Source organism: Herpailurus yagouaroundi, unplaced genomic scaffold (assembly GCF_014898765.1).
Source record: "Herpailurus yagouaroundi ecotype Mexico unplaced genomic scaffold, PumYag 184, whole genome shotgun sequence".
NCBI classification, from domain to species: Eukaryota; Metazoa; Chordata; class Mammalia; order Carnivora; family Felidae; genus Herpailurus; species Herpailurus yagouaroundi.
The window spans coordinates 10,236,089-10,258,073 of record NW_024412415.1 but is presented as its reverse complement, the minus strand read 5'-3'; the positions used below and the strand labels follow the sequence as shown (position 1 = coordinate 10,258,073).

Genomic DNA, 21,985 nt, shown 5'->3' with positions numbered 1-21,985 from the left:
TAAGCGTCCGACTTTGGCTCAGGTCATGATCTCCCCTGTTCCTGGGTTCAAGCCTTGCGTTGGGCTCTGTGCCGACAGCTCAGAGCCTGGAGCCTGCTTCACATTCCGTGTCTCCCTCTCTCTCTCTGCCCCCACCGCCCCCCACCCCCCGCTCGCGCTCTGTCTCTCTCACAAAAATAAACATTAAGAAATTTTTAAAAATAAAAAAATAAAAAATAAAAATCAAACAGAAAACCTGGTTTGTCTCAGGACGTGCAATGGCACAAATTGTGCCTCTTTTCTGCATCTTGCTTCTTCTCTGCTCTTCGTCTCACTGGAAAGTCTCTGTCTAGACCAAGCCTCTGGGCTGTGGCGACACAGAAATCAGAGGAAGGCGAGCATCAGGTTGCATTCCCTCCCCACAGCCACTAGGGGCCACCCTCCTCCACGCAGAAGTGCGGGCCAACGCAGCCTGACTTTGTTGCCGGTGCGCGCCTTCCGCTGATTGGTGACACCGCAGGGAAGCCGCGCTTTGATTGGGCTGCTGTCAGGTGTCGCTGCCGGCAGGTTCGGCTGCGCGAGCGCAGGGAGGCGGGTGAGCGAGGGCCGGGGGCGGTGGGGGAGTGGCTGGGGGCTGGGGGCGGTATCTGAGGGGGTGGGCTGAATAGAGTGGGCTTGCTAGGTGCTGAGGGCCATGGTTAGTGCTGGCTGGGGGCGGCTTCGGGAGGAGGCCTTCGATGAGGCCTCAATGTCTGCGTAGGGAGAGTAAGGCGGAGTAGGCGGGGGAGGGCGAAGGCTGGTGGAGTCGCATCGGAGGGCAGTATTCGTGACCGGGAGCTGTGTGAGGAGACACACCGGAGGGGGTCAGCAAGAGAACAGAGGGGTGTGAGGATTTGCGGAAGAGGGAGTCCTGCGTGAGGAGCGGAGTCAGCCCGAGAGAGGGTCAGGGTGGGGAGGTCTGTGTGAGGAGGGGTGGAATGGAGTCGACTCTGGAGAGGATCAGCTGCAGGCAGGCGTTGTTACAGAGAGGAGGGTACCCTGGAGAGAGCTAATGTGAGGACGGAATTGATCTAAGGCAGTCTTTGTGGGAGATCATTGAGTGTTCCATATAAATTGTTACCAAGTGTGGTGACTCATTTGCGGGTTTGGAGGGCAGTTTAATGTTGGAGAATCACTGAGTGAGAGGATTACTTGGATTATTAATTGGATTCGTTGATCAGTGATGGGGGAGGGGGCAGCAGTGTCTTGAGTGGTTGGGGGAGGGTCCATGGAGAGTCATTGTTGCAAATTAGGGAAAGAAGGGAGTATGAGTGAGTTGGTAGAACAAGGGCTTCAGCCCAATTCATCCGTGTCAGAATAAGGGTCTGTGTGAAGGATTAAACGCTGCATTCAGAAAGAATTTAGGGGTCCACTGTGGAAGGTGAGAAGGAGCTAGTGTTGGTTGCCTGAGGAGTTTTACTGTGTTGAAAATATTCCTGCCTGGACTCTGTATTGATGTGTCCCCTTCACCAGTAATGGTGCCCTCCATTAAGTGCATGGTGTTTAAGGAAATTAGAGGACTACTGCAAACAGCCCTAAATTCTAAGGGACCAAGAAGTTACACAGTTTACCCTCCCTTCTGCCCCACCCTCTCTTCTCACCTACTTATCTTCTCCCCTCCTCCCATCCTCTCTTTTTTCCGTCATTTGCATTGATTCGGCCTTGGGAGTGAGATTGCTTTAGCCTAGTGTAGAGTGTGAAGTTTTCTTTTGCAACAAAGTATTGAAGGAAAGGGTGATGGGAAGAAGGGCCTGGAAAACAGGGGAATGGCTCTTGGAATACCATATTAAATCCCAGCTTCTCTCAAAGGTACATTTAAATAAATCCTGTCTTATTTCATAGCTGTTTTTGTCAGGCTTCTATTTTTGCTTTGTTAACTATAAATTTAGGCCTTTATGTATCTCTTTAGCCCCTTAAAGGATCTGTGAACAGACTCTTCTTCCCCATTCTGTTACCATCCCCTGTTATAGAGTTGTAAAAGATTTTCAGGAAAAATGACTATATACATTCAGTAGAAAATCAGGAAGGACTTAGTGGAAAAAAAGGGTGAAGGGTTAGGAATCTTAGACATGAGGGAAAGCCCCTGCTTCAGATAAAGGATAAAGGGTGCAACAAAATTCTGCCTGCTTAAACTATACAGGTCGTGGAAATTGGGTCAGGTCACTAAAAAGGGGTTCAAAGATAAAGCATATGTATAAGACCTGCAGTACACAACTGGAAATGTTAAGTCTTAAGGAGAATGTTGTGACCGGCCTGTGGAGACAAGCAGATGGTAAAGACTGGGGAGGTCAAGGTCTATACAAAGGTTAGCAATAATTTTCTAATCAAAGCTGCAAATCCCACTGGGAATGGTAAGGGTTTAAAATAAAATACAAAATGTAATTGTTGAAGACTATTTTATAAGTCTGTTAAGATGATCCATTTACTTAGAATGTGGTGTTCATTAGAGTCATTAGTATTTCTGAGAACTTTTGGAGAATGTGAAAAATTGCTGCTGGGTGACTCAATTTTATTTTTGGAAACAAATAGTATATGTATCCTCACAATTTGGTATTAACAAGTGTTAACCGTTTGTGTATTTGTTTCAGATTTTTAAAAAATTGAAATAAACATTACAGATAAGGTTGTAAAGTTCCACTCAAATCCTTCTCAGTTCCATTTTACCCTGTCCTCAGAGGTAATTTGAATTTGAATCAAATTTGAATCAAATTATGAATTTGATGCTTTTCTTTTCAGTCCATATTTTTAGACCTCTACTAATTATGTATACAGTCATAAGTACATGTAATATTTTTTATTTATGCAAACTGAATTGTACTGCAATGCGTGTATTTCTGCAGTTTGCATTTGGAAGCTGTCCATATTATTACAGACATCTTTTCTTTTTTTGAAAGAGTGAGCACGAGATGGGGAGGGGCAGAGAGAAGGAGAGAGAACCCCAAGCAGGCTCCATGCCGTCAGCACAGAGCCCGACGTAGGGCTTAAACTCATGAATTGTGAGATCATGACCTGAGCCACATCCAAGACTCAGACGCTTAACTGACCGACTCACGCAGTTGCCCCTGATTCATTTTTTAAAACTGCTGTTAGTCTATCATTTGTATATTCTACCCTATATTTATCCATTCTACTTGTGACCTCTGAGTTTTCAGTTTTTCCCATTACCAACAGTGAGTTTATGAACATATTTGCACGTTATGTGGGAGAGTTTCTTTACAGCAGAGATTCTCATCCTCGGCACTACTGATATTTTGGACTGGATAATTCTTCATTGTGGGGGAACATCCTATGCATTTGAAACTATTAAGCAGCATCCTTGGCCTCTACTCATTAGACACCAATAGCACCTTCCCAGTTGTGACGACCAAAAGTGCTTCCTACCAAATGTCCCCTGGCCAGCAGAATCACAATTGGTTAAGAACCACTATTGTACATGTGTATATGTAGAAATGGAACTGCCGGATTATTCTAATCCAAGCGTAAATTTTAAGATATTCTCACTGATTAGGGTGCCTGGGTATACCAAATACCGACTTTGGCTCATGTCATGATCTTGCAGTTTGTGAGTTTGAGCCCCGAGTTGGGCTCTGTGCTGACAGCTCAGAGCCTGGAACCTGCTTCGGTTGTCTCCCTTTCTCCCTGCCCCTCCCCCACTCATGCTCTGTCTCTCTCATCCTCAAACATAAATAAACATTTAAAAAAAAGATATTTTCACTAATTATGGCTCTAGGCAGAATTTTTTCCTACTGACACCTTGGCCTAGACCCGACTTGGGTCTGTAGTACCAGGAGATGGTAGAGAGAAACTGAAACTTTATTTTGAGAATGGGTTGGAGGCTGTTGTATGGATGCCTGTATTCTCAACCTCCCAGTTAGCACTAGACCTCTTTCCTTGACAGATTTTCCAGACTTGGGCATCTGTCTTTTAAAGTGGAGCACATGGAAGAGAAACAGGGAACATAGAGGATTTTACTGTTTTGATATAATGCTTAGAACATAGAGTGCCCGCAATAAATTCTTTTTGAGTTAATCCTTGGTAGGAATGAAGATGAGGGTTAAGGTCAAAGGCAGCTGTGCTCTCTCATTACCTCTGCCCTTGAATTAAATCCCTGAGTTCAACACTACTGTGGGGAGGTGGTGAAGGGATAGGAATGTTTAGGAATGAATCCAAAGTTGGAAATGTCTCTCTAACTTTCTCTTCTGGTAGGAATCAACAGCAGCCTTCCATGAGGAACTGCCTTTTCCACTTGCTGCTGGAGTTAATGGTGTTTCCTGCTGGCAGAATCAGGGACATGCCAGCACTGTAAGGGTTAACCTACTGATCCTCTTACCAGTCTCATGGTTGGGGTAGAGTGAGCAGGGAGGAAAAGGAAGACCTTTTCTCTTATGGATCTTTAGTCATGTCAAGTCATAGCCCACGTGCCTCCTTTCCTGTTGTTCTTTTTTTATGATAGCTTTGTTTCCTGTTCCCCCTAGTCTCCTTGTGGTTCCCTCTTATTTTATCATTCCCTATGCCCCATCCCCACCCATTGCCATGCAGGTTTGGATTCTGAGCTAATGGGATGCCCTCCATTGCAGAGCGGGATGAGTGGGTCCTCCGGCGGGGATGTGGTCGTTGCCGGCCAGTGAGGGCGAGAGTGCCACGGCCCACTTCTTCCTTGGAGCTGGAGATGAGGGGCTGGGCACCCGTGGAATAGGCATGAGGACAGAAGAGAGTGACAGCGAGCTCCTTGAGGATGAGGAGGATGAAGTGGTAAGACTAAGGAAAATGACATAACTTGGTGTTGGGACCCCTGTCATAGAGAGTTGAGATTCCATTGGCTGGAGATACTCCTCCGCCCTTTCCAAATGTGTAGACTCCCTGTCATAAACAGGCCCTATCTTGATTAAGAGGAGAGGCAGTAGAGATTGGTTAGATTACCTATCTTTGAATCCCTTGCCTTTATGCCTTCCTCCTGTTGTGTCCTGGTTATTCGTTCTCTAGCTCTCCTACCTGAGCACACATTTCCTACTGTGGAAAGCCTCCTATTCTTTAGACAGTAGGAATCCCTACAGGCACTCCAATCTAGACCTAAGTTGGGAGACAGCATTTGCCCCATAGTTCCAAAGCTTGGCAAGAAACTCTATGCCCTAAGGAAATGAGACAGTGTTCCCTAAATAGGGATGGTCTAGGTGGGAAGTTCCTAAGTTCCTGACAGTACTTCCTCTCTATAGCCTCCTGAACCTCAGATCATTGTTGGCATCTGTGCCATGACCAAGAAATCCAAGTCCAAGCCAATGACCCAAATCCTAGAGCGACTTTGCAGATTTGACTACCTAACTGTTATCATCCTGGGAGAAGACGTGATCCTCAATGAACCTGTGGAAAACTGGCCATCTTGCCACTGCCTCATCTCTTTCCACTCCAAAGGTTGGAGTCTGTGGAGGAAAGTGGGAGGAATGGTGTTGGGAATGCTGGCCTGGGAAATGAGGTTCTTACTGTCGAATAGTACAGCGGTCATCAGCTCTTCCTGACACACTGGCGAACAGTGCAAAGGGGTTTCCTTTCCCTGTATTGTGGAAGAGTTGCTGACGGTAGTGTAAAGCCCATATTTGAACCTCAGGACAGTTCTAAAGCTGTTAGGGTCTCTGACAGAGTTGTGTGTCTCTAGAAGGACCCTAGAAATAACATCTTTTTAACTTTTTCCTGATGGATATTATAGACTTGGGAAGTTGGGCAGAAGGATGTTACGGGTTGGATGGGTAGAGGAGCTTAGTGGCAACTTTAGCTTTAATACCTCTATTTCTCTTGCTGTTTTCTCACTCTGTCTCTTTCACTTTCTTTTTTTGATCTATTTCCTTTTTCTATCCCAGGATTTCCTCTGGACAAAGCTGTTGCTTACTCCAAGCTTCGAAACCCCTTTCTTATCAATGACCTGGCTATGCAGTATTACATCCAGGATAGGTATAGCTTTCTGTTGATTGGTGGGGTGGGCAGTCCTGAGATCATGCCTGTTTAGAGAGCCCACTCTGGGAGGGGCAGAGTCAAACAAACATGCCTAATTTTTGTATCATACCTTCCCGAGTTCTATACCCTGGTATCTCCCAATTCCTGAGCAAATGAAATCCCTAGCCTCTTCCCTTGTTCACCATTCCCCACCTCCCCCAGCTAATTTATTTGGGGGTGACAGGAGGGAGGTGTACCGGATCCTGCAGGAGGAAGGTATTGATCTGCCTCGATATGCTGTGCTCAATCGTGACCCTGCCCGGCCTGAGGGTGAGTACCTCGCTTTATCCAGTCCTGCCCCACCTTGCTTTCTGTAACATAGCCCAGCTGTCCATCTTCTGGACATCTCCATGTATTACTTATCCAAGTGAGGCTTTGGTTATTGGGCAATGGGTAGAGTCAGAACCATGGGTCCTTAAACAGAAACTTAGACCTCTTATGTAGATATTATCATATTTATATAGCATATATTACCATATCTACTACTAAGATACGGTCATAGAGATTTGAGGGTTATGAAGATTAAAACTCAGAGAAATGGGAGTTGGAAGTATTCTACAATCCTCGACCCTGGGAATGACCACATAATTTTACTTCAGAGTGCAACCTGATAGAAGGTGAAGACCAGGTAGAGGTAAATGGAGCTGTCTTTCCCAAGCCCTTTGTGGAGAAGCCAGTGAGTGCAGAGGACCATAATGTTTACATCTACTACCCCAGTTCAGCTGGAGGAGGAAGTCAGCGCCTCTTCCGAAAGGTATGGGAGACATTTGAGCATTTGGGGAAGTCAGATAGGTGGAAGGACAAGAGCTGGAGAATTTGGGGACAACGTGAAGGCAATATTTTTTTCTTCTTTTTCCTCCTGAAGATTGGCAGCCGAAGCAGTGTTTACTCTCCTGAGAGCAGCGTCCGAAAGACAGGATCATACATCTATGAGGAGTTTATGCCAACAGATGGCACAGATGTCAAGGTTATGGTGGATACAGGGATTTAAGAAGTGATAAATGTCTGGGTTGGGATGGGGTGCTTGGGAAGCAAGTGGAAGTGTATGGAGAAAGTCACAGAAAATAAAGTGAATGTGATTTGCTTTTACATTCAGGTGAAAATAATGAATGAGAGAAGTAGACATTTACATGGTTACTATCAGAGCAAGGGCAAGGGTAACATGGAAAATGGTATAATATTGTAAGTTATTTCTTAATGAGGACTAGGTAATAAATGGTGTTGCGGTCCCAAGGAGAAACCTTCATAAGGATACTTTGGTGGGGCCCAGTAAGGAAAATGTCAGTCTCCTTGTTCTTAATACTCAGGGTTTTTTTGTTTTGTTTTGTTTTGTTTCCGAAACTAGTTTACAGACCTAGTGCTCATGTTGTCTTCTCATATGCAGGATGAGCGGTGGGCATACTCAGTGATGCTATGTACCTGCAGGTATATACAGTGGGACCAGATTATGCCCATGCTGAAGCCAGAAAATCTCCAGCTCTCGATGGGAAGGTCGAACGAGACAGTGAAGGGAAAGAGATTCGATATCCAGTCATGCTGACTGCCATGGAAAAGCTGGTGGCCAGGAAAGTCTGTGTAGCTTTTAAGGTAGTGAAAGGCCCTTGGGGGATGGTGCTGTGGAGTGAGAGAAAGGGACAGGAGCAGGGGTCTGGAAGAAAGAGTGGCTCTCTTGTTTTCATCTTGCTTCTTTCCACTGCAGCAAACAGTTTGTGGTTTTGACCTTCTTCGTGCCAATGGTCACTCCTTTGTGTGTGATGTCAATGGCTTCAGTTTTGTCAAGAATTCGATGAAATACTATGATGACTGTGCCAAGATCCTGGGGTAAGGACACAGTGGTCTGGACTGGGGAGAATGGGCTTAGAGAAGAGAGTTAGAAAGCTTTTTGCTTTATTTTAAATATTATAAAAAGGATTAAAAAATGAAAAAAGGAAAATAAAAAAAGGGCTTCTTAGCCCTCTTGCCTTCCTAACACTGTACTCCCCAGTTAAAACTGTTAGCAGTTTTACATATATGTCTTTTTCTACCATGTATAAACAAACTATTTATAGTACTAAATGTGTTCATACTGTAATACTGTTTTAAAACTTGATTTTAAAGTAAATTTACCATGTAATATTTAAAAATGTACGAGGAGGGGTACCTGGGTGGCTCTGTCAGTTAAATGTCCAGTTCTTGATTTTCGCTCAGGTCATAATCTCAAGGTTTATGAGATCAAGGACCACATTGGGCTCCACACTCACAGCACAGAGCTTGCTTGGGATTCTCTGTCTCTCCCTCTCTCTCTCTTTCTCTCTCTCTGCCTCTGTCTGCTCCTCCTCTGTTCATTCGTGCACATGCGTGAGTTCTTTCTCTCTCTCAAAATAAATACATGAATTTTTGAAAAGTTAAAAAAATAAAAATGTATAAGGAATAATGAACATAGTGAGTATTCATGTAATCACCATAAATCTTCATATATAAAATCTTTCTGGGGTACCTGGGTAGCTCAGTGGGTTAAGTGTCCGACTTCAGCTCAGGTCATGATCTCAGTCCTAGAGTTCGCGCCCCGCATCAGGCTCTGTGCTGACAGCTCAGAGCCTGGAGCCTGCTTGGGATTCTGTGTCTCCCTCTCTCTGCCCCTCCCCTGCTTACACTCTGTCTCTTTCTAAATAAATAAATAAATAAAACATTAGATATAAAATCTTTCTTTGAGGTTTATTTATTTTGATAGAGTGCAAGCAGGGGAGGGGCAAGAAGAGAGGGGGACAGAGGATCTGAAGTGGGCCCTGGGGCACCTGGGTGGCTCAGTCGGTTAAGCAACTGACTTCAGCTCAGGTCATGATCTCGCAGTTCGTGGGTTCGAGCCCCACGTCGGGCTCTGTGCTGACAGCTCAGAGCCTGGAGCCTGCTTCGGATTCTGGGTCTCCTTCTCTCTCTGTTCCTCCCCTGCTGGTTCTCTGTCTCTCTCTGCCTCTCAAAGATAAATAAACATGAAAAAAAATCCGTTTGAAGTGGGCCCTGTGCTGACAGCAGAGAGCCTGATGTGAGGTTCGAACTCATGAATTGTGATATCATGACCTGAGCAGAAGTCAGACACTTAACTGACAGAGCCACTCAGGCTTGAATAAAATATTAAGAATACTCCTTGCTAATTACATCCCTTCCCTTTCTACCCAGAGGTAACCACAATCCTTAATTTGGTGTTTGTCATTCCCATGCATTTATTAATATTTTAATACATCTATGGGGGCTTTTTGGTGGGGCATGTTTTTAGAGTTTATACAATATATTCTACAACTTGCTAATTTCTGTGAGCTTTATTCATATGTGTAGTTGTGGTTCATTCATTTTCATACATTTCTTCATGTTTTTCCTTCTAGGAACACCATCATGCGGGAGCTTGCTCCACAGTTCCAGATCCCATGGTCCATCCCCACAGAGGCTGAGGACATTCCCATTGTCCCTACCACATCTGGCACTATGTGAGCAAAAGTATAAAATCTGGAGTAACCTACTTAAGGCACCTGAATCAGACCAGTGATTACTTTCTGACCCTATACCATATGACTAGTGGAGGCTGGGTATCTTCTAGGCAATTTCCTTAACCCTGCCTATATTCTTAATCTCAGTTTTTCCTCTGCTTTTTGACATGTCATGCAGGATGAAATGATGGGAGGTGGTGTGGGGTGGGTTGGAGGAAAGGCTCTAACGACATTCCCTATCTTAGGATGGAACTCCGTTGTGTCATTGCAATTATCCGTCATGGAGATCGTACTCCCAAGCAGAAAATGAAGATGGAGGTGACACATCCAAGGTAGGATGAATGTCCTGGTTTAGACAAACAGGTTTTTGTGAGAGAGATGGGAATGGGGAAGTTCCCAAAGGCTTTGACTGTCTCACCCCATACTGAAGCTTTTCCTTATTTCTTCAGATTTTTCAGTCTGTTTGAAAAACATGGTGGCTACAAGACAGGGAAATTAAAACTGAAGCGGCCTGAGCAGCTACAGGTAAGGTGGTGAATTGGGCTGGGAGGAGCGAGGTGGGTATGGGATTAGGGGCCTCAATGAGAGACCAGGATGAAAGGATAACTGCCCAGGACTTGGTCTCCTTCATGGATACCCTATTATTTCCTCCAGGAGGTGCTGGACATCACAAGGCTGTTACTGGCTGAACTGGAGAAAGAACCAGGTGGTGAGATCGAGGAGAAGACTGGGAAACTAGAGCAGCTGAAGTCTGTGCTGGAGATGTAAGAAAGGGGATAGGAGAGGGGAGCCAATGACAGTGAGAACTAGGTGCTGGGGTAGAAAGTAAACTGAGTTTATCCTGCAGGTATGGTCATTTCTCAGGCATCAACCGGAAGGTGCAATTGACTTACTACCCTCATGGAGTAAAAGCTACTAATGAGGGGCAAGGTAAGATATAATACTCCCTTCCCATTACCACTCAAGTCTCTTATTCTTAAACCTTTAGATGACCTGAGGGTGCTCTGACTCTTGATTTCAGCTCAAGTCGTGATTTCACGGTTCATGGGTTCAAGCTCCACATCAGGCTCTGCACTGACAATGTGACACTGCTTGGGATTCTCTCTCTCCCTCTCTCTCTGCACCTCTCCCACTTGCGCTCTTGCCTCTCTCTCTCTCTCTCAAAATAAATAAACTTAAAAAAATAAACAAAACCCTTGGGATGAGCCCTGGGTGTTATACGTAGGAGATGAATCACTGGATTCTACACCTGAAAACATTATTGTACTATATGCCAACTAACTTGGTTGTAAATTAAAATATAGAAATAAATAATAAAAAGCAAAACCGTTAGATGACCTCTACACCAGATCACCATTCTGGGCTGCTCAGAAGACCTGACATTTAGATGTCCCCACTACTTTCCTTTTTTTTTCTTTTCTTTTTTTTTTTTAATGTTTATTTATTTTGGTGGGGGGAGGGGGGTAGAGAGAGGGGACAGAGGATCCAAAGCGGGCTCTGTGCTGACAGCAGACAGCCCAAAGCCACTTGAACTCATAGATCTTAAGATCATGACCTGAGCTGAAGTTGGACATTTAACTGACTGAGCCACCCAGCTGCCCCCCCTCCCAGCTATTTTTCTTAGATCTAGACCTATTCACTTCCCCTTATTCCTGAAGATCCACAGCGGGAGGCCCTATCCCCTTCTCTGTTGCTGGTACTGAAGTGGGGTGGAGAACTGACTCCTGATGGCCGTGTTCAGGCTGAGGAGCTGGGAAGAGCTTTTCGCTGCATGTACCCTGGAGGACAGGGTGAGTGTCTGGGGGGCAAATGACAGGGCTTGGATGAGATGATTAGAGAATAAATTGTGGGAATGAAGAGACAGAGGCAATGGGAAAGTTAAAGGGGGAAAGGAGCATTCTTTCTTCCATGTGGGTATGTATAGCAGTCCATTCTTGGTCCTCCCCCTTCTCCCCCAGGTGACTATGCTGGCTTCCCTGGCTGTGGGCTGCTTCGTCTCCATAGCACTTTCCGCCATGATCTCAAGATCTATGCCTCTGATGAGGGCCGTGTCCAGATGACTGCTGCTGCCTTTGCTAAGGTGCACACTATAGTTCTTTCACAGTCCCAGCTTCCATTAGATAGAGAAGCTAAGAGTTTGGAGAACTAGTTGGGAAATGTCAGGGTGTTTATGTGCTGACTCAGAGAAGTTTCTGCTTGTGTCTGACCCATTCTGTACCACTGAGAATGAACTGAGAATAATTAAGTGGGCGTAAGCACCTTGACCTGTACTCCTCGCCTCCACACCAGCTCTCATTTGATCTCTGAGACCATTTAGGCTTAGGGGAAGTAGACTGGAAGGAAAACTAATAGATTTTGTGCTTCCCCTCCAGGGCCTTCTGGCTCTAGAAGGGGAGCTAACACCCATTTTGGTACAAATGGTGAAGAGTGCCAACATGAATGGGCTACTGGACAGCGATGGCGATTCCTTGAGCAGCTGCCAGCACCGGGTGAAGGCTCGACTGCACCATATTTTGCAACAGGATGCACCCTTTGGTCCTGAGGATTATGATCAGGTCAGGCTCTCCCTATTTTTGTGCCCAATGTACCGCCATCCCAGATTCCTAGAATTCTAAGTAATAGTGATCAATAATGGTACTTACTACATGGTAGACACTGCTTTCCATACATTTTCTCATTCAATCTTTACCCTTTGAGTTAAGTATGGGTCTATAATCTCTTACTCATAATTTCAAAAATAAAAAAGATCAGGCACCAAGATTCATTTGGTAGCAAAACCTGACATAATAAGACTATTTCTAATTCTTGGGGCTCCTAGGTGGCTCAGTCAGTTTAGCCTCCGACTCTTGATTTCAGCTCAGGTCATAATCTATGGGTTTAAGCCCCGCATCCAGCTCCACATGGACAGTGCAAATTCTGCTTGGGATTCTGTTTGTCTATCTGTCTGTCTCTCTCTTTCTCTCTCTCTCTCTCTGTCCTTCCCCTGCTTGCACTGTCTCTCAAAATAAATAAATAAACTTAAAAAAAAAAGACTATTACTAATTCCTATTTATTTTGTTTAGTGTAAGTAGTCATACATTGTGCTGCAGAAACATAAATGTGTTTAGTTATGCCCTCAGTCCTGCTAGAGGTATTATATAACATATGACTATGTGCTATATTAACTCTAAAGTCTGAAAAATTCTCAGTTCTAAAACAGTCCCAAAGATTTTGAATGAAATAATGTTTCAGTTATTTATTGCTACTTAAAAAACTACCCCAAAACTCAGTAACTTAAAACAATATCCATTTTATCTTACTCATAGTTCTAGGTTCACCTAGTCTTCCTTGGGGTCTCTCCTAAAACTGCCCAGATGTTGTCCATGTGTTGGGGCTGAAACCATCTGAAGGCTTGACTGGGTTGCTAACATAGCTGGGTTCTCTCCCACTTTATGCTCTACCTATAGTCTTAGATCCTCTCCTCTCCACATGTTTTCTCCATGTGGTTTCTCTAGCATGGTAGCCAGACTTCTTAAACGGTAGCTTAGGACATCCCAAAAGCAGAAGCTTCCAAGCTCTTTTATATTTTTAAAAAATATTTTATTTTTAAGTAACCTCTACACCCAACATGGGGCTCAAACTCACAACCCTGAGGTCAAGAGCCAAACACTCTACTGACTGAGCCATCTAGGTGCCTCCTTCCAAGCTCTTTTATTTTTTATTTTCAGTTTTTTAATTTAGAGAGAGAGTGCACTCAAGCAGGGGAGAGGAGCAAAAGAGAGAGAGAATCTTAAGCAGGCTCCATGCTCAGTACAGAGCCTAATAACATGGGGCTCGATCCCATGACCCTGAGATTATGACCTGAACCAAAATCAAGAATCGGATGCTCAACCGAATGAGCTACCCAGGCACCCCCCGAGCTCTTTTAAAGTATATGTCCAGACTTGGGGCGCCTGGGTGGCGCAGTCGGTTAAGCGTCCGACTTCAGCCAGGTCACGATCTCGCAGTCTGTGAGTTCGAGCCCCGCGTCAGGCTCTGGGCTGATGGCTCAGAGCCTGGAGCCTGTTTCCGATTCTGTGTCTCCCTCTCTCTCTGACCCTCCCCCGTTAATGCTCTGTCTCTCTCTGTCCCAAAAATAAATAAAGGTTGAAAAAAAAAATTAAAAAAAAAAAATAAAGTATATGTCCAGACTTAATTAGTAAAATGTAACTTTGCTTTTTGGTTTTGTTTTATTTTATTTTATTTTATTTTGGTTAAGCAGTCACAGGGCCAGTACACAGTGTAGATTGTAGGCAAGGAGAAGGTGACAAAGAGTTAATGACCATATTTAATCCACCATAAGAACTGTGGACTTGTACTACTTTTCCCCCATTTTAAAAATGAGAAAACCTAACCTCAGAAAAATTTAAGCAACTTTTCCAAGGTCACCTAATTAGTATTAACCCAAAGAGTCTAACCTGAGAGCCTGGACTGTTTACCACTATAGTGTATTGTTTCACGGTAGTGATCACAGTGGATGCCATTACCCAATGTCATCTTTTTTTCCTGTGTATCCAGACCTTGATTGACTGGGAATCATATGCCAGACAGTGATTTTGTACTATCCTCCCACTGATAGCTCCTCATTTCTGATGGATTTGTTTTTTAAAGAAAGTATGTTTTTATAGAAGCTGTAGTACCCCTTGAATCTTTTTTTTAAGATTTCTTTTTTTTTTTTGAGTTATCTGTACACTCAGCATGGGGTTCAAACTCACAACCTCAAGATCAAGAGTTGACTGCTCTACCGACTGAGCCAGCCAGGTGCCCCCCACTTGAATCATTTTAAAGTGTATAGTTCAGTGTATTAAGTATATTCAGTTAAGTCTATTCACAATATGGTGTAACCATTTCTGATGGGTTCTTCAATGAGCTAAGTAGCTGAGCACATTGGAGAATGGCATTTTTTGTATTTTTCTCTGAGCAAGACTTAATAAGGACAGGACCTTGCTCTCTTATTTTCCAATCAGTGTCAAATTCAAAAGCTAAAGCACTTTTTCTTTCTCTCTTGCTTCTTTTTGCTAGCAAAAATGGGACTTGTGAGGACCTAGGTTGAATATGTGTATTCTACCCATAATCCTCTTTTCACTTCCCCATTCTTCATTGACTGTCACTGTCCTGAAAGCTTGAGCTGGAATCTAGTTCTGAGGCAAGACCTCTGCTGTAGGTTCAAGCTAACATTTTGTTTAGAGGAATAAGATTTTGTTATCTCTGTTACCCACTCATGAAAACCTTGTGTAGGGATTGTGAGGGGTTGGTTTAATCTTTATTCCTCAGTATTTTCCATGTATATTTTAGAACCCCCAATAAAAGAACCTAGGTTTATTTTATTTCCTCTGGATTCTAAGGCTTTTACCCTCAACCCTCCTTAGATGACTGTGTGTTTGAGCAATCCTCTCATCTTGGAACTGGTGGTCTGCCCTGTAGCCCAAGAATCCTCATTAGAGTGAGCCTGCAAACAGATCTTACTGACAGACAGTTTCTGTAATAGGCTCACAGGATTCTGCACAATCAGCACAGAGCCTATTTTGCTTTTCATCTTTCTGTTGCTCATAGCTCGCTCCCACTGGAAGCACTTCCCTCCTCAACTCCATGGCTATCATCCAGAATCCTGTAAAGGTCTGTGATCAGGTATTTGCCCTGATTGAAAACCTCACTCATCAGATCCGGGAAAGGATGCAGGACCCCAAGTCTGTAGGTGGGTATGAATAGTACTATCTTCCCTTCAAGGTTTCAGGTATGGATGGGTTACTCAGGCACTCCTGTGCCCTCTTCTAAGTGTCTGAAACAAGGCATCCTCATCTCTCTGATTCTACTGCAGATTTTTTAGGGTCTTTTGTTGAAGGTAAAATCTTTGGTTCTTTCTGACTGTCTGTCTTCCTTCCAGACCTGCAACTCTACCACAGTGAGACTCTAGAGCTCATGCTACAGCGTTGGAGCAAGCTGGAGCGTGACTTTCGACAGAAGAGTGGGCGCTATGATATCAGTAAGATCCCTGACATCTATGACTGTGTCAAGTATGATGTGCAGCACAATGGGAGTCTGGGACTTCAAGGCACAGCAGAGTTACTACGTCTCTCTAAGGCCCTGGCTGATGTGGTCATTCCCCAGGTGTGTCTCATAGCCTGGGGCACTGGGAAAGGAAGGGGAGAAAAGCAGAAAGGAGGGATGGTGTGGGAACCAGGGAAAGAAAACTTAGAGAAAGAATTAGTTGAGTTGCTATATTTGTCAGGGTTCACTCTGGCTCTGAGTAAGTGCAAGAGGCTAACTGAGGAGACACCTGGAGAGGGGGAATGTGGTGGATATGAAAGAAACTCTAGACCTGAGGTGAAGACAAGCATCATCTTGGGCCTGGGAGTATGAGGCAAGAGGGAAACAAGATTCATCGACGTACTCATTCCTGGCCTGTGGCCCCTAGGAATACGGGATCAGTCGGGAGGAGAAACTGGAAATTGCTGTGGGCTTCTGTCTTCCACTGTTGCGGAAGATACTACTTGACCTGCAGAGAACCCACGAGGATGAGTCTGTCAACAAGCTGCATCCCCTGTGAGGGAGGGCTGGGAGGGGTGCTGGATGGAGGGAGGGGCATATCAGGGAGCCCTGGGGGGAATCCAGGCTGGTACAGCTTGGGGAACCAAGAATAGAAGGGATCCTGGGATAGAAAGGAAAGCAGTCTTTGAGTTGGGAGGAAAGAGTTTGTGGAAGGGTGGGAGGAAAATTATCTGACAGTGTGAATGACTTAGCTCTTATCTTAGGTACTCTCGAGGGGTGCTCTCCCCAGGTCGCCATGTTCGAACACGTCTCTATTTCACCAGTGAAAGCCATGTCCATTCCCTACTCAGTGTATTCCGTTATGGGGGACTTCTTGATGTAAGGATCCTCCTTCCTTCAACGTATGAACATTTATTCCAAGCATTCTTTTACTCTCCTCTTTCTGCTTTTTATTACAAGCCTTCTGTATTCTCTTTGTCTCCCTGCCCCTTCCATGACTTCCTGGTCCTTGGTCATTGACTTTCATCTTCTTTTGTTCGGTAGGAGACCCAGGATGCACAATGGCAGCGAGCTTTGGCTTATCTTAGTGCCATTTCAGAGCTCAACTATATGACCCAGATTGTCATCATGCTTTATGAGGACAACACACGGGTGAGGAGCATTACCCAACGGGGGGGGGGGGCCGGGCAAGGAGGGTGCCCCTTCTTTCTCCTCCTTCTCATCTTAGAAACTTTCATATCCTTATAATTTGTAGAATTCAGCTAGGTGTGACACCCAAGGACAGCATGTCACAGAGCATCCAGGAGATTCCTACTGGAACAAAAAAAGTGTTTTGGGATGGTGTTGAGCCAGAGAGATATCAGACAACATAGCTCTGCATTAGGGAGGGTATAGAATTTGGGATGATGTTATAATGAGTCTTTTTCACTCAAACATTATTATACGTTTTTCATCTGGCTTCACAAAGGTATCTTTAACTGTGCTGCTGTATGTACTGTAGCAAAACTGAATTACTGTGAGAGATGGATGGAAAGAGTTGTAGAACTGGAGGCTAGAAAGTTGTGTGGGGTGGTGGATCACAAATCGTAGAAGTGAGGTAATGAGGAACCTTTAACACGAGACTATAGTTAAGGGGAAGCTTACAATAGATCAGCCCCAAAGTGGAGTAAGATACTGGAACCTCATCCCTGGGAGGATATATCCTCTTGAGTTCTTCTCTGTTGTCCCTGCCTGGTCTTCCACCACCATATTCAGCTTTTCCAACTGCCCCTTCATCTGTTGATGCCCCATAGGATCCCTTATCAGAGGAGCGGTTCCACGTGGAGCTACACTTCAGCCCTGGAGTGAAAGGTGTTGAGGAAGAAGGCAACGCCCCAACTGGCTATGGATTCCGTCCAGCTTCTTCTGAGGTGGGTTGGAGTGCTGGGGTTTTAGATTAGAGGATTTAGGAACCAAGTGGTGGGAAACTTGAAAACAGTACAGGGAGGTAAGAGGGTTGGGGGTCTAGGATTAGGAGGCTGGAGGCCATTAACTCCTCTTGAATCTGTGCTTGTTGTTGGGTAGAATGAAGAGATGAAAGCAGACCAAGGCAGCATAGAGAACCTGTGCCCAGGGAAGGCATCGGATGAGCCAGACCGGGCATTGCAGACTTCACCTCAGCCCCCTGAGGGCCCTGGCCTCCCAAGGAGATCACCCCTCATTCGTAACCGAAAAGCCGGCTCCATGGAGGTAATAGGAGGGGCTTGGGAGAAAGAAGTGGTGGAATTGCTCATAGGACAATATCCATGAATCCTCTGAATCCCCTTGGGGGGATTCTTGGCACCTTAAGCAGAGTCCTTCTGCCCCTGATGGATATGTTTTATTTAATCTCCGTTTCATAGCTGGTCTCCCAATAAAGCTCCTTTAAGTTGGTTGCTACCTCTGAGATTAAGGAGATATCAGTGAGAGGTGCCGAGAGATAGGATTTTAAGAGATGATAATGAGGAGGAGGCCTTTGGATGAATTTGAAAGGGCTGTTCTTTAAAAGGAAATATAGTAGAAACAACTTGAACTCTGGGCTAAACTCCCAGGCTGATATTTAGAAGCTGTGTGACCTTGGACAGGTAACTTCTCCAAGCCTCAAGTTTTTTTGTCTATGAAACACAAGCAATATCCACCATATAGATGCTCAGTAAACAGTAGCTATAATAATAACAATTGATATTAAAGGCCAGGCTGTCTCCATCTCTTTGTTCCCTTGGGTTAAAAACTGTAGCTCAAACAGGAGCAATTATATAGCGCTCTAATTTCATTCCTTTAGAGTTATCGGTATTCATTCCAGAAAGGAAATAAAGTATGAAGGTCTCTCTGTTTTACCCTCTGTTCTGATGAGATCTACGGACCTGGGCCTGTGTCTGCCTCTAGGCCTGGTTCCAATTCTCTAGCCTAGAGGAAGGAACTGTTGTAAATGTTACGTTGTATCCAGCTAACTGTGCTGGAGTTTTTGTTCCTGGTTTTTTCCTGCAGAGTCTTTTCCTCTTGGGCCCAATGACACTCTTTTTGACCCCATGATTTATCCCTGTCTCAGTGACTCTGACTGTCTGATTTGGGTCCTGCTTTGACAGACAAATCTGTTCACCTGGCTTTGTACCAGCTCTCTGTCTTAAAGGAACTGATCTTTCATTTTAGGACTAGCTCAGAAGAATTTGCAACTAGCTTACATAGGTTCAGCCAGAGGTTTACAGTTCAGATTTTGGAGAAAGTTGAAAAGATAAACTGCACTCTGTTTTGGGCTTATTTTTTCTTCCTGATTATTTTAAGATAGATTTGATGTTGTGACTACTCAGAGCTTCTTTAAGTGTGGTATGCATCATTTTCCCTTTGATGTATAAGTTAACTTAGTATCCATAATATACTAGTACCCTGCAGACTCATGTGACTAGATCAAATAGACAGAATGATGTATAATCTTCCATCAATAAAATGCTTTTCCACATCTGAATGTCTTCCCCATTCACATCGTCTGCCAGTCTCTCTGGCACTGTTGTGCTTAACCCCCACTTTTCTGGTTTAAGCAGTCAAGAAGTCAAAAAAGGAGTTGGCTTTTTTCTTTCAGGACTATAGGGAAGCTTCCTGTTGTAACCACATTCCTTCCTTTTAGTTCCTAGTGTTACTTATACCATGGCTTATCCAGGTAGCCCAAGATATGTTCCTCAGTTTTGCAAGAAAATCGTCTCTTTACTCCTTGGTCACACAGCCTTTTAATATTAATATTTCCTCTCCTTATTCTATAGGTATAGGCATTGGTAGTTTTATCCTTATTGACTACAACCCTTCCCCCATCCCTTCTTCTGCTCTTGTCATCTCATATTTTTGGACAGTTTTAGAATATAGATCTGTGACCTTCATAGCAGCTGTGCCCTAGGTAATGATCCTCTCCAGGTCTATAACTAGCTCTGCCTCACTGGGGCTTTTGGGAACCTGGGAGTTAAAGGAGCCGTGACCGGCTTTCCACCCGGTCTGATTGCAGGTCATGAATATGCAGTGCACGGGGAACCTGGACCTGATCCCCTTGCGGGGACGGCGTCGCAGGAGGTCAGGAGACCTCCCCCGGCCTTCCCCAGCCATCAGCCTACAGCCCCGGGCTGTGTCCACCACTCACCTGGCATCCTGCACACAGGTGTCCCTCCCTACTTCATCTTCCTTTCCTGCCTCTATCTTTGCCTTTTGGGACCTAGGGACTCAGAACATTATCTGGGGGTTGGAGGGTGTGTATGTTGCGGTTTGGGTGATTAGGCCCTCGTAGCCTTTTTAGAAATCTGTTTCACATCTCCAGACATGGAGGGGAGGGCCTCTTGGTTCAGATAAGAAACTGAGTGTGGTTGCCATAACCACAGTTGTCCCACGGAAAGAAGAGAGGGTAGCCAGAGTTTACTTCTTATTGTTACTCAGCTATTGTGATTGGCTTTCTGAGTCCCATGGAGGGATAGATAAGATTAAGGAATACTGCTCTGCTGAGAACTGAAAATAGTTGAATAATGATTTCTCAGATTTGGGATAGAAGGGCAATGGGGGCAGGCATCTTGGAAATACAAGTGCCTTCTGGTATGGGATTCCCTGTACAGTTCCCTCTGCGAAGTACATTCTTCATTCCCTTTTCATTCTTCTTCCCCCATAAAAATCTTTTGATTCTTCCAGACTTTCTGACATTGCTTGGCTTTATAGGGGCAGGAATTCAGGACCAGGGTTTTAGACTTCTTGGTTGAGGTGCCAAAATGGTAATACAGAGTCCTTTTTCTCCAGGTGCTTTCTGAGACTTCATCCTCGAGGCCTGGTGGCTACCGGCTCTTTTCATCTGCACGGCCACCAACGGAGATGAAGCAGAGTGGCCTAGGTATGGTCTTCCAGCATCTCACCTGTTGTTGTTGGGGAGGTGTGTCTGTCTGTTCCTCAGGGTTTTATTGTGGGAAACCTTAGTCATGGGTGTTGGGGTCATTTCAGTCTGTGGAATTGTCGGTGGGGCTAGGGAGGATGAATTGGGAGAAGCCATGTTTAGGTGTGAACTTTGAACCCAGATGATTGTTTCCATTCCAGGAAGGTGTTTGTCTTTTGTTTTTTTATACCAACTCCCATTTCTCTGGCTGAAGGACTTTTTTCTGGCTTCCCCTCTCATTCCTTATCTGTCCTCCCAGTCTAGCCCCAACCTTAAGGGGCCATGGAGACTCTGATACTTCAGAGTTACCAGAGACAAAACTATAAATAGATGTACTTGTGACCTCCTCATAAGTGTCATATTCCTCATTTGGACAACTTGTGCCATGTCTTCCTCTGAGACCTATGTTTATTGTATCCCTGCTCAGGCCCCTCCTACCTCCATGGCTCTTTCATCCTCTCCTAATCCTGTAATTTTTTTTCCTTCCTTCCTGAAAATTGAGGGACAAATCTGAGACTGATGTAGTGGCAGAGGCTTCTCTCAGGACTTTGAGGGAATGTCTCTTGATTTTTTTGATTCCTGGAGAGGGGTGGAGAACATCATTCAACCTTTCCTAAGAACACAGACTGCAGGAAGGACCAAGCCTCAGAGGGTATTGTATTCTTTGGGAGCGGGGAGTGGTCCTTGGGAGGGGCTATCTTTGAATACAGTGTCTTGTGAGCCAGTAAGTAAACTGGCAGTTAGAGACAATTGTGTGGCGTCTGGACTTGGTTCTCGGGCTCTTTCTATCTTGTCCTATTATTCACTCCATTTAGCTCCTTTCATTTTTCTGTTAATTTTGTCCTTGGCAATTTCTTGGCCTAAACATAATCAGCATTTGGACCAGCAAGGGGGAAAAAGGTTTTGGTAACTTTCCTGGCTAGTTTTATGGAAGTAGGTTGCCTTCTAGATCCCTGAGATGAGGTAGATGGTTTGGGGCCTGGAAAATAAATGGCAAATTGATGGATCTGTGACACAGACTTCTCTTCCTAGAAGTTTCAGTAACGAATAGGTTTCAAGTAGGCTGAAAATGAGGATAGGTATGTCAGGCCCAGTTGAGTAGGAGTGCTGTCAAGAACAAAGGTGGTGGTAACCTAGACACTACCCTCTGAGATGATCCAGGGACTGGACAGGGCAAGATTGGCAGGATGGCACCAGAAAATTATTAGGGGAGGAAGTAAATATAGAACAAAGCTCGGGTGGTCTGGGATAAAGTCTGCTAGTTTCAGCTTCTGTGAAGAAAAGTAGACATACTTAACAAGCTTTATTTGAGCCCCATTCTAGAGTCTTTTTGCACATGAAAAGTAGGAGAAGGTGCTGCATAGAGCAGCAATCTTGAATTCCAGGACAGAGATTATTAGCCGTCTAAGCTTCTTGATTTTTATGGTAGCTTTGAAATGCTGGGACCCCTGAAACCATGACACCTTCTTTGTGGGCTCAAAGGAAGCTGACCTCCTTTCCATTCTATCCATCTCTGCTATATTAAGTTCCCAAGCCAAAGCCAAGGCCTTGGCTAAGATGGATTTGGAAGGAGAGATGCAACTCCTGAAACTTAGGTGTCAAT

At 44.7% G+C, this 21,985-nt stretch overlaps 1 protein-coding gene across 18 annotated transcripts in view; it reads left to right on the top strand.

The window, feature by feature from the left end:
* Positions 1-504: 504 nt before the first annotated feature.
* PPIP5K1 (diphosphoinositol pentakisphosphate kinase 1) overlaps positions 505-21,985 on the top strand; it is a 43,137-nt gene continuing 21,656 nt past the window's right edge. For 6 of the 18 annotated variants that reach the window (XM_040492500.1, XM_040492495.1, XM_040492496.1 and 3 more), the window contains exons 1-27: positions 505-574; positions 4,225-4,320; positions 4,596-4,770; positions 5,232-5,427; positions 5,871-5,961; positions 6,188-6,273; positions 6,603-6,757; positions 6,869-6,970; positions 7,429-7,590; positions 7,703-7,824; positions 9,363-9,464; positions 9,710-9,796; positions 9,914-9,989; positions 10,119-10,228; positions 10,312-10,394; positions 11,123-11,254; positions 11,423-11,544; positions 11,837-12,019; positions 15,036-15,177; positions 15,367-15,590; positions 15,898-16,025; positions 16,235-16,349; positions 16,515-16,622; positions 17,264-17,380; positions 17,535-17,699; positions 19,480-19,629; positions 20,253-20,343. In XM_040492500.1, the coding sequence (XP_040348434.1) occupies positions 4,624-4,770; positions 5,232-5,427; positions 5,871-5,961; positions 6,188-6,273; positions 6,603-6,757; positions 6,869-6,970; positions 7,429-7,590; positions 7,703-7,824; positions 9,363-9,464; positions 9,710-9,796; positions 9,914-9,989; positions 10,119-10,228; positions 10,312-10,394; positions 11,123-11,254; positions 11,423-11,544; positions 11,837-12,019; positions 15,036-15,177; positions 15,367-15,590; positions 15,898-16,025; positions 16,235-16,349; positions 16,515-16,622; positions 17,264-17,380; positions 17,535-17,699; positions 19,480-19,629; positions 20,253-20,343 (3,196 nt within the window). In that variant the 5' untranslated portion in view covers positions 505-574; positions 4,225-4,320; positions 4,596-4,623. Of the gene's footprint in view, positions 575-740; positions 843-1,226; positions 1,828-4,224; positions 4,321-4,595; positions 4,771-5,231; positions 5,428-5,870; positions 5,962-6,187; positions 6,274-6,602; positions 6,758-6,868; positions 6,971-7,387; positions 7,591-7,702; positions 7,825-9,362; positions 9,465-9,709; positions 9,797-9,913; positions 9,990-10,118; positions 10,229-10,311; positions 10,395-11,122; positions 11,255-11,422; positions 11,545-11,836; positions 12,020-15,035; positions 15,178-15,366; positions 15,591-15,897; positions 16,026-16,234; positions 16,350-16,514; positions 16,623-17,263; positions 17,381-17,534; positions 17,700-19,479; positions 19,630-20,252; positions 20,344-21,985 lie in introns of those variants that run through there. The other 12 variants (XM_040492503.1, XM_040492501.1, XM_040492493.1 and 9 more) reach the window with 7 other exon arrangements.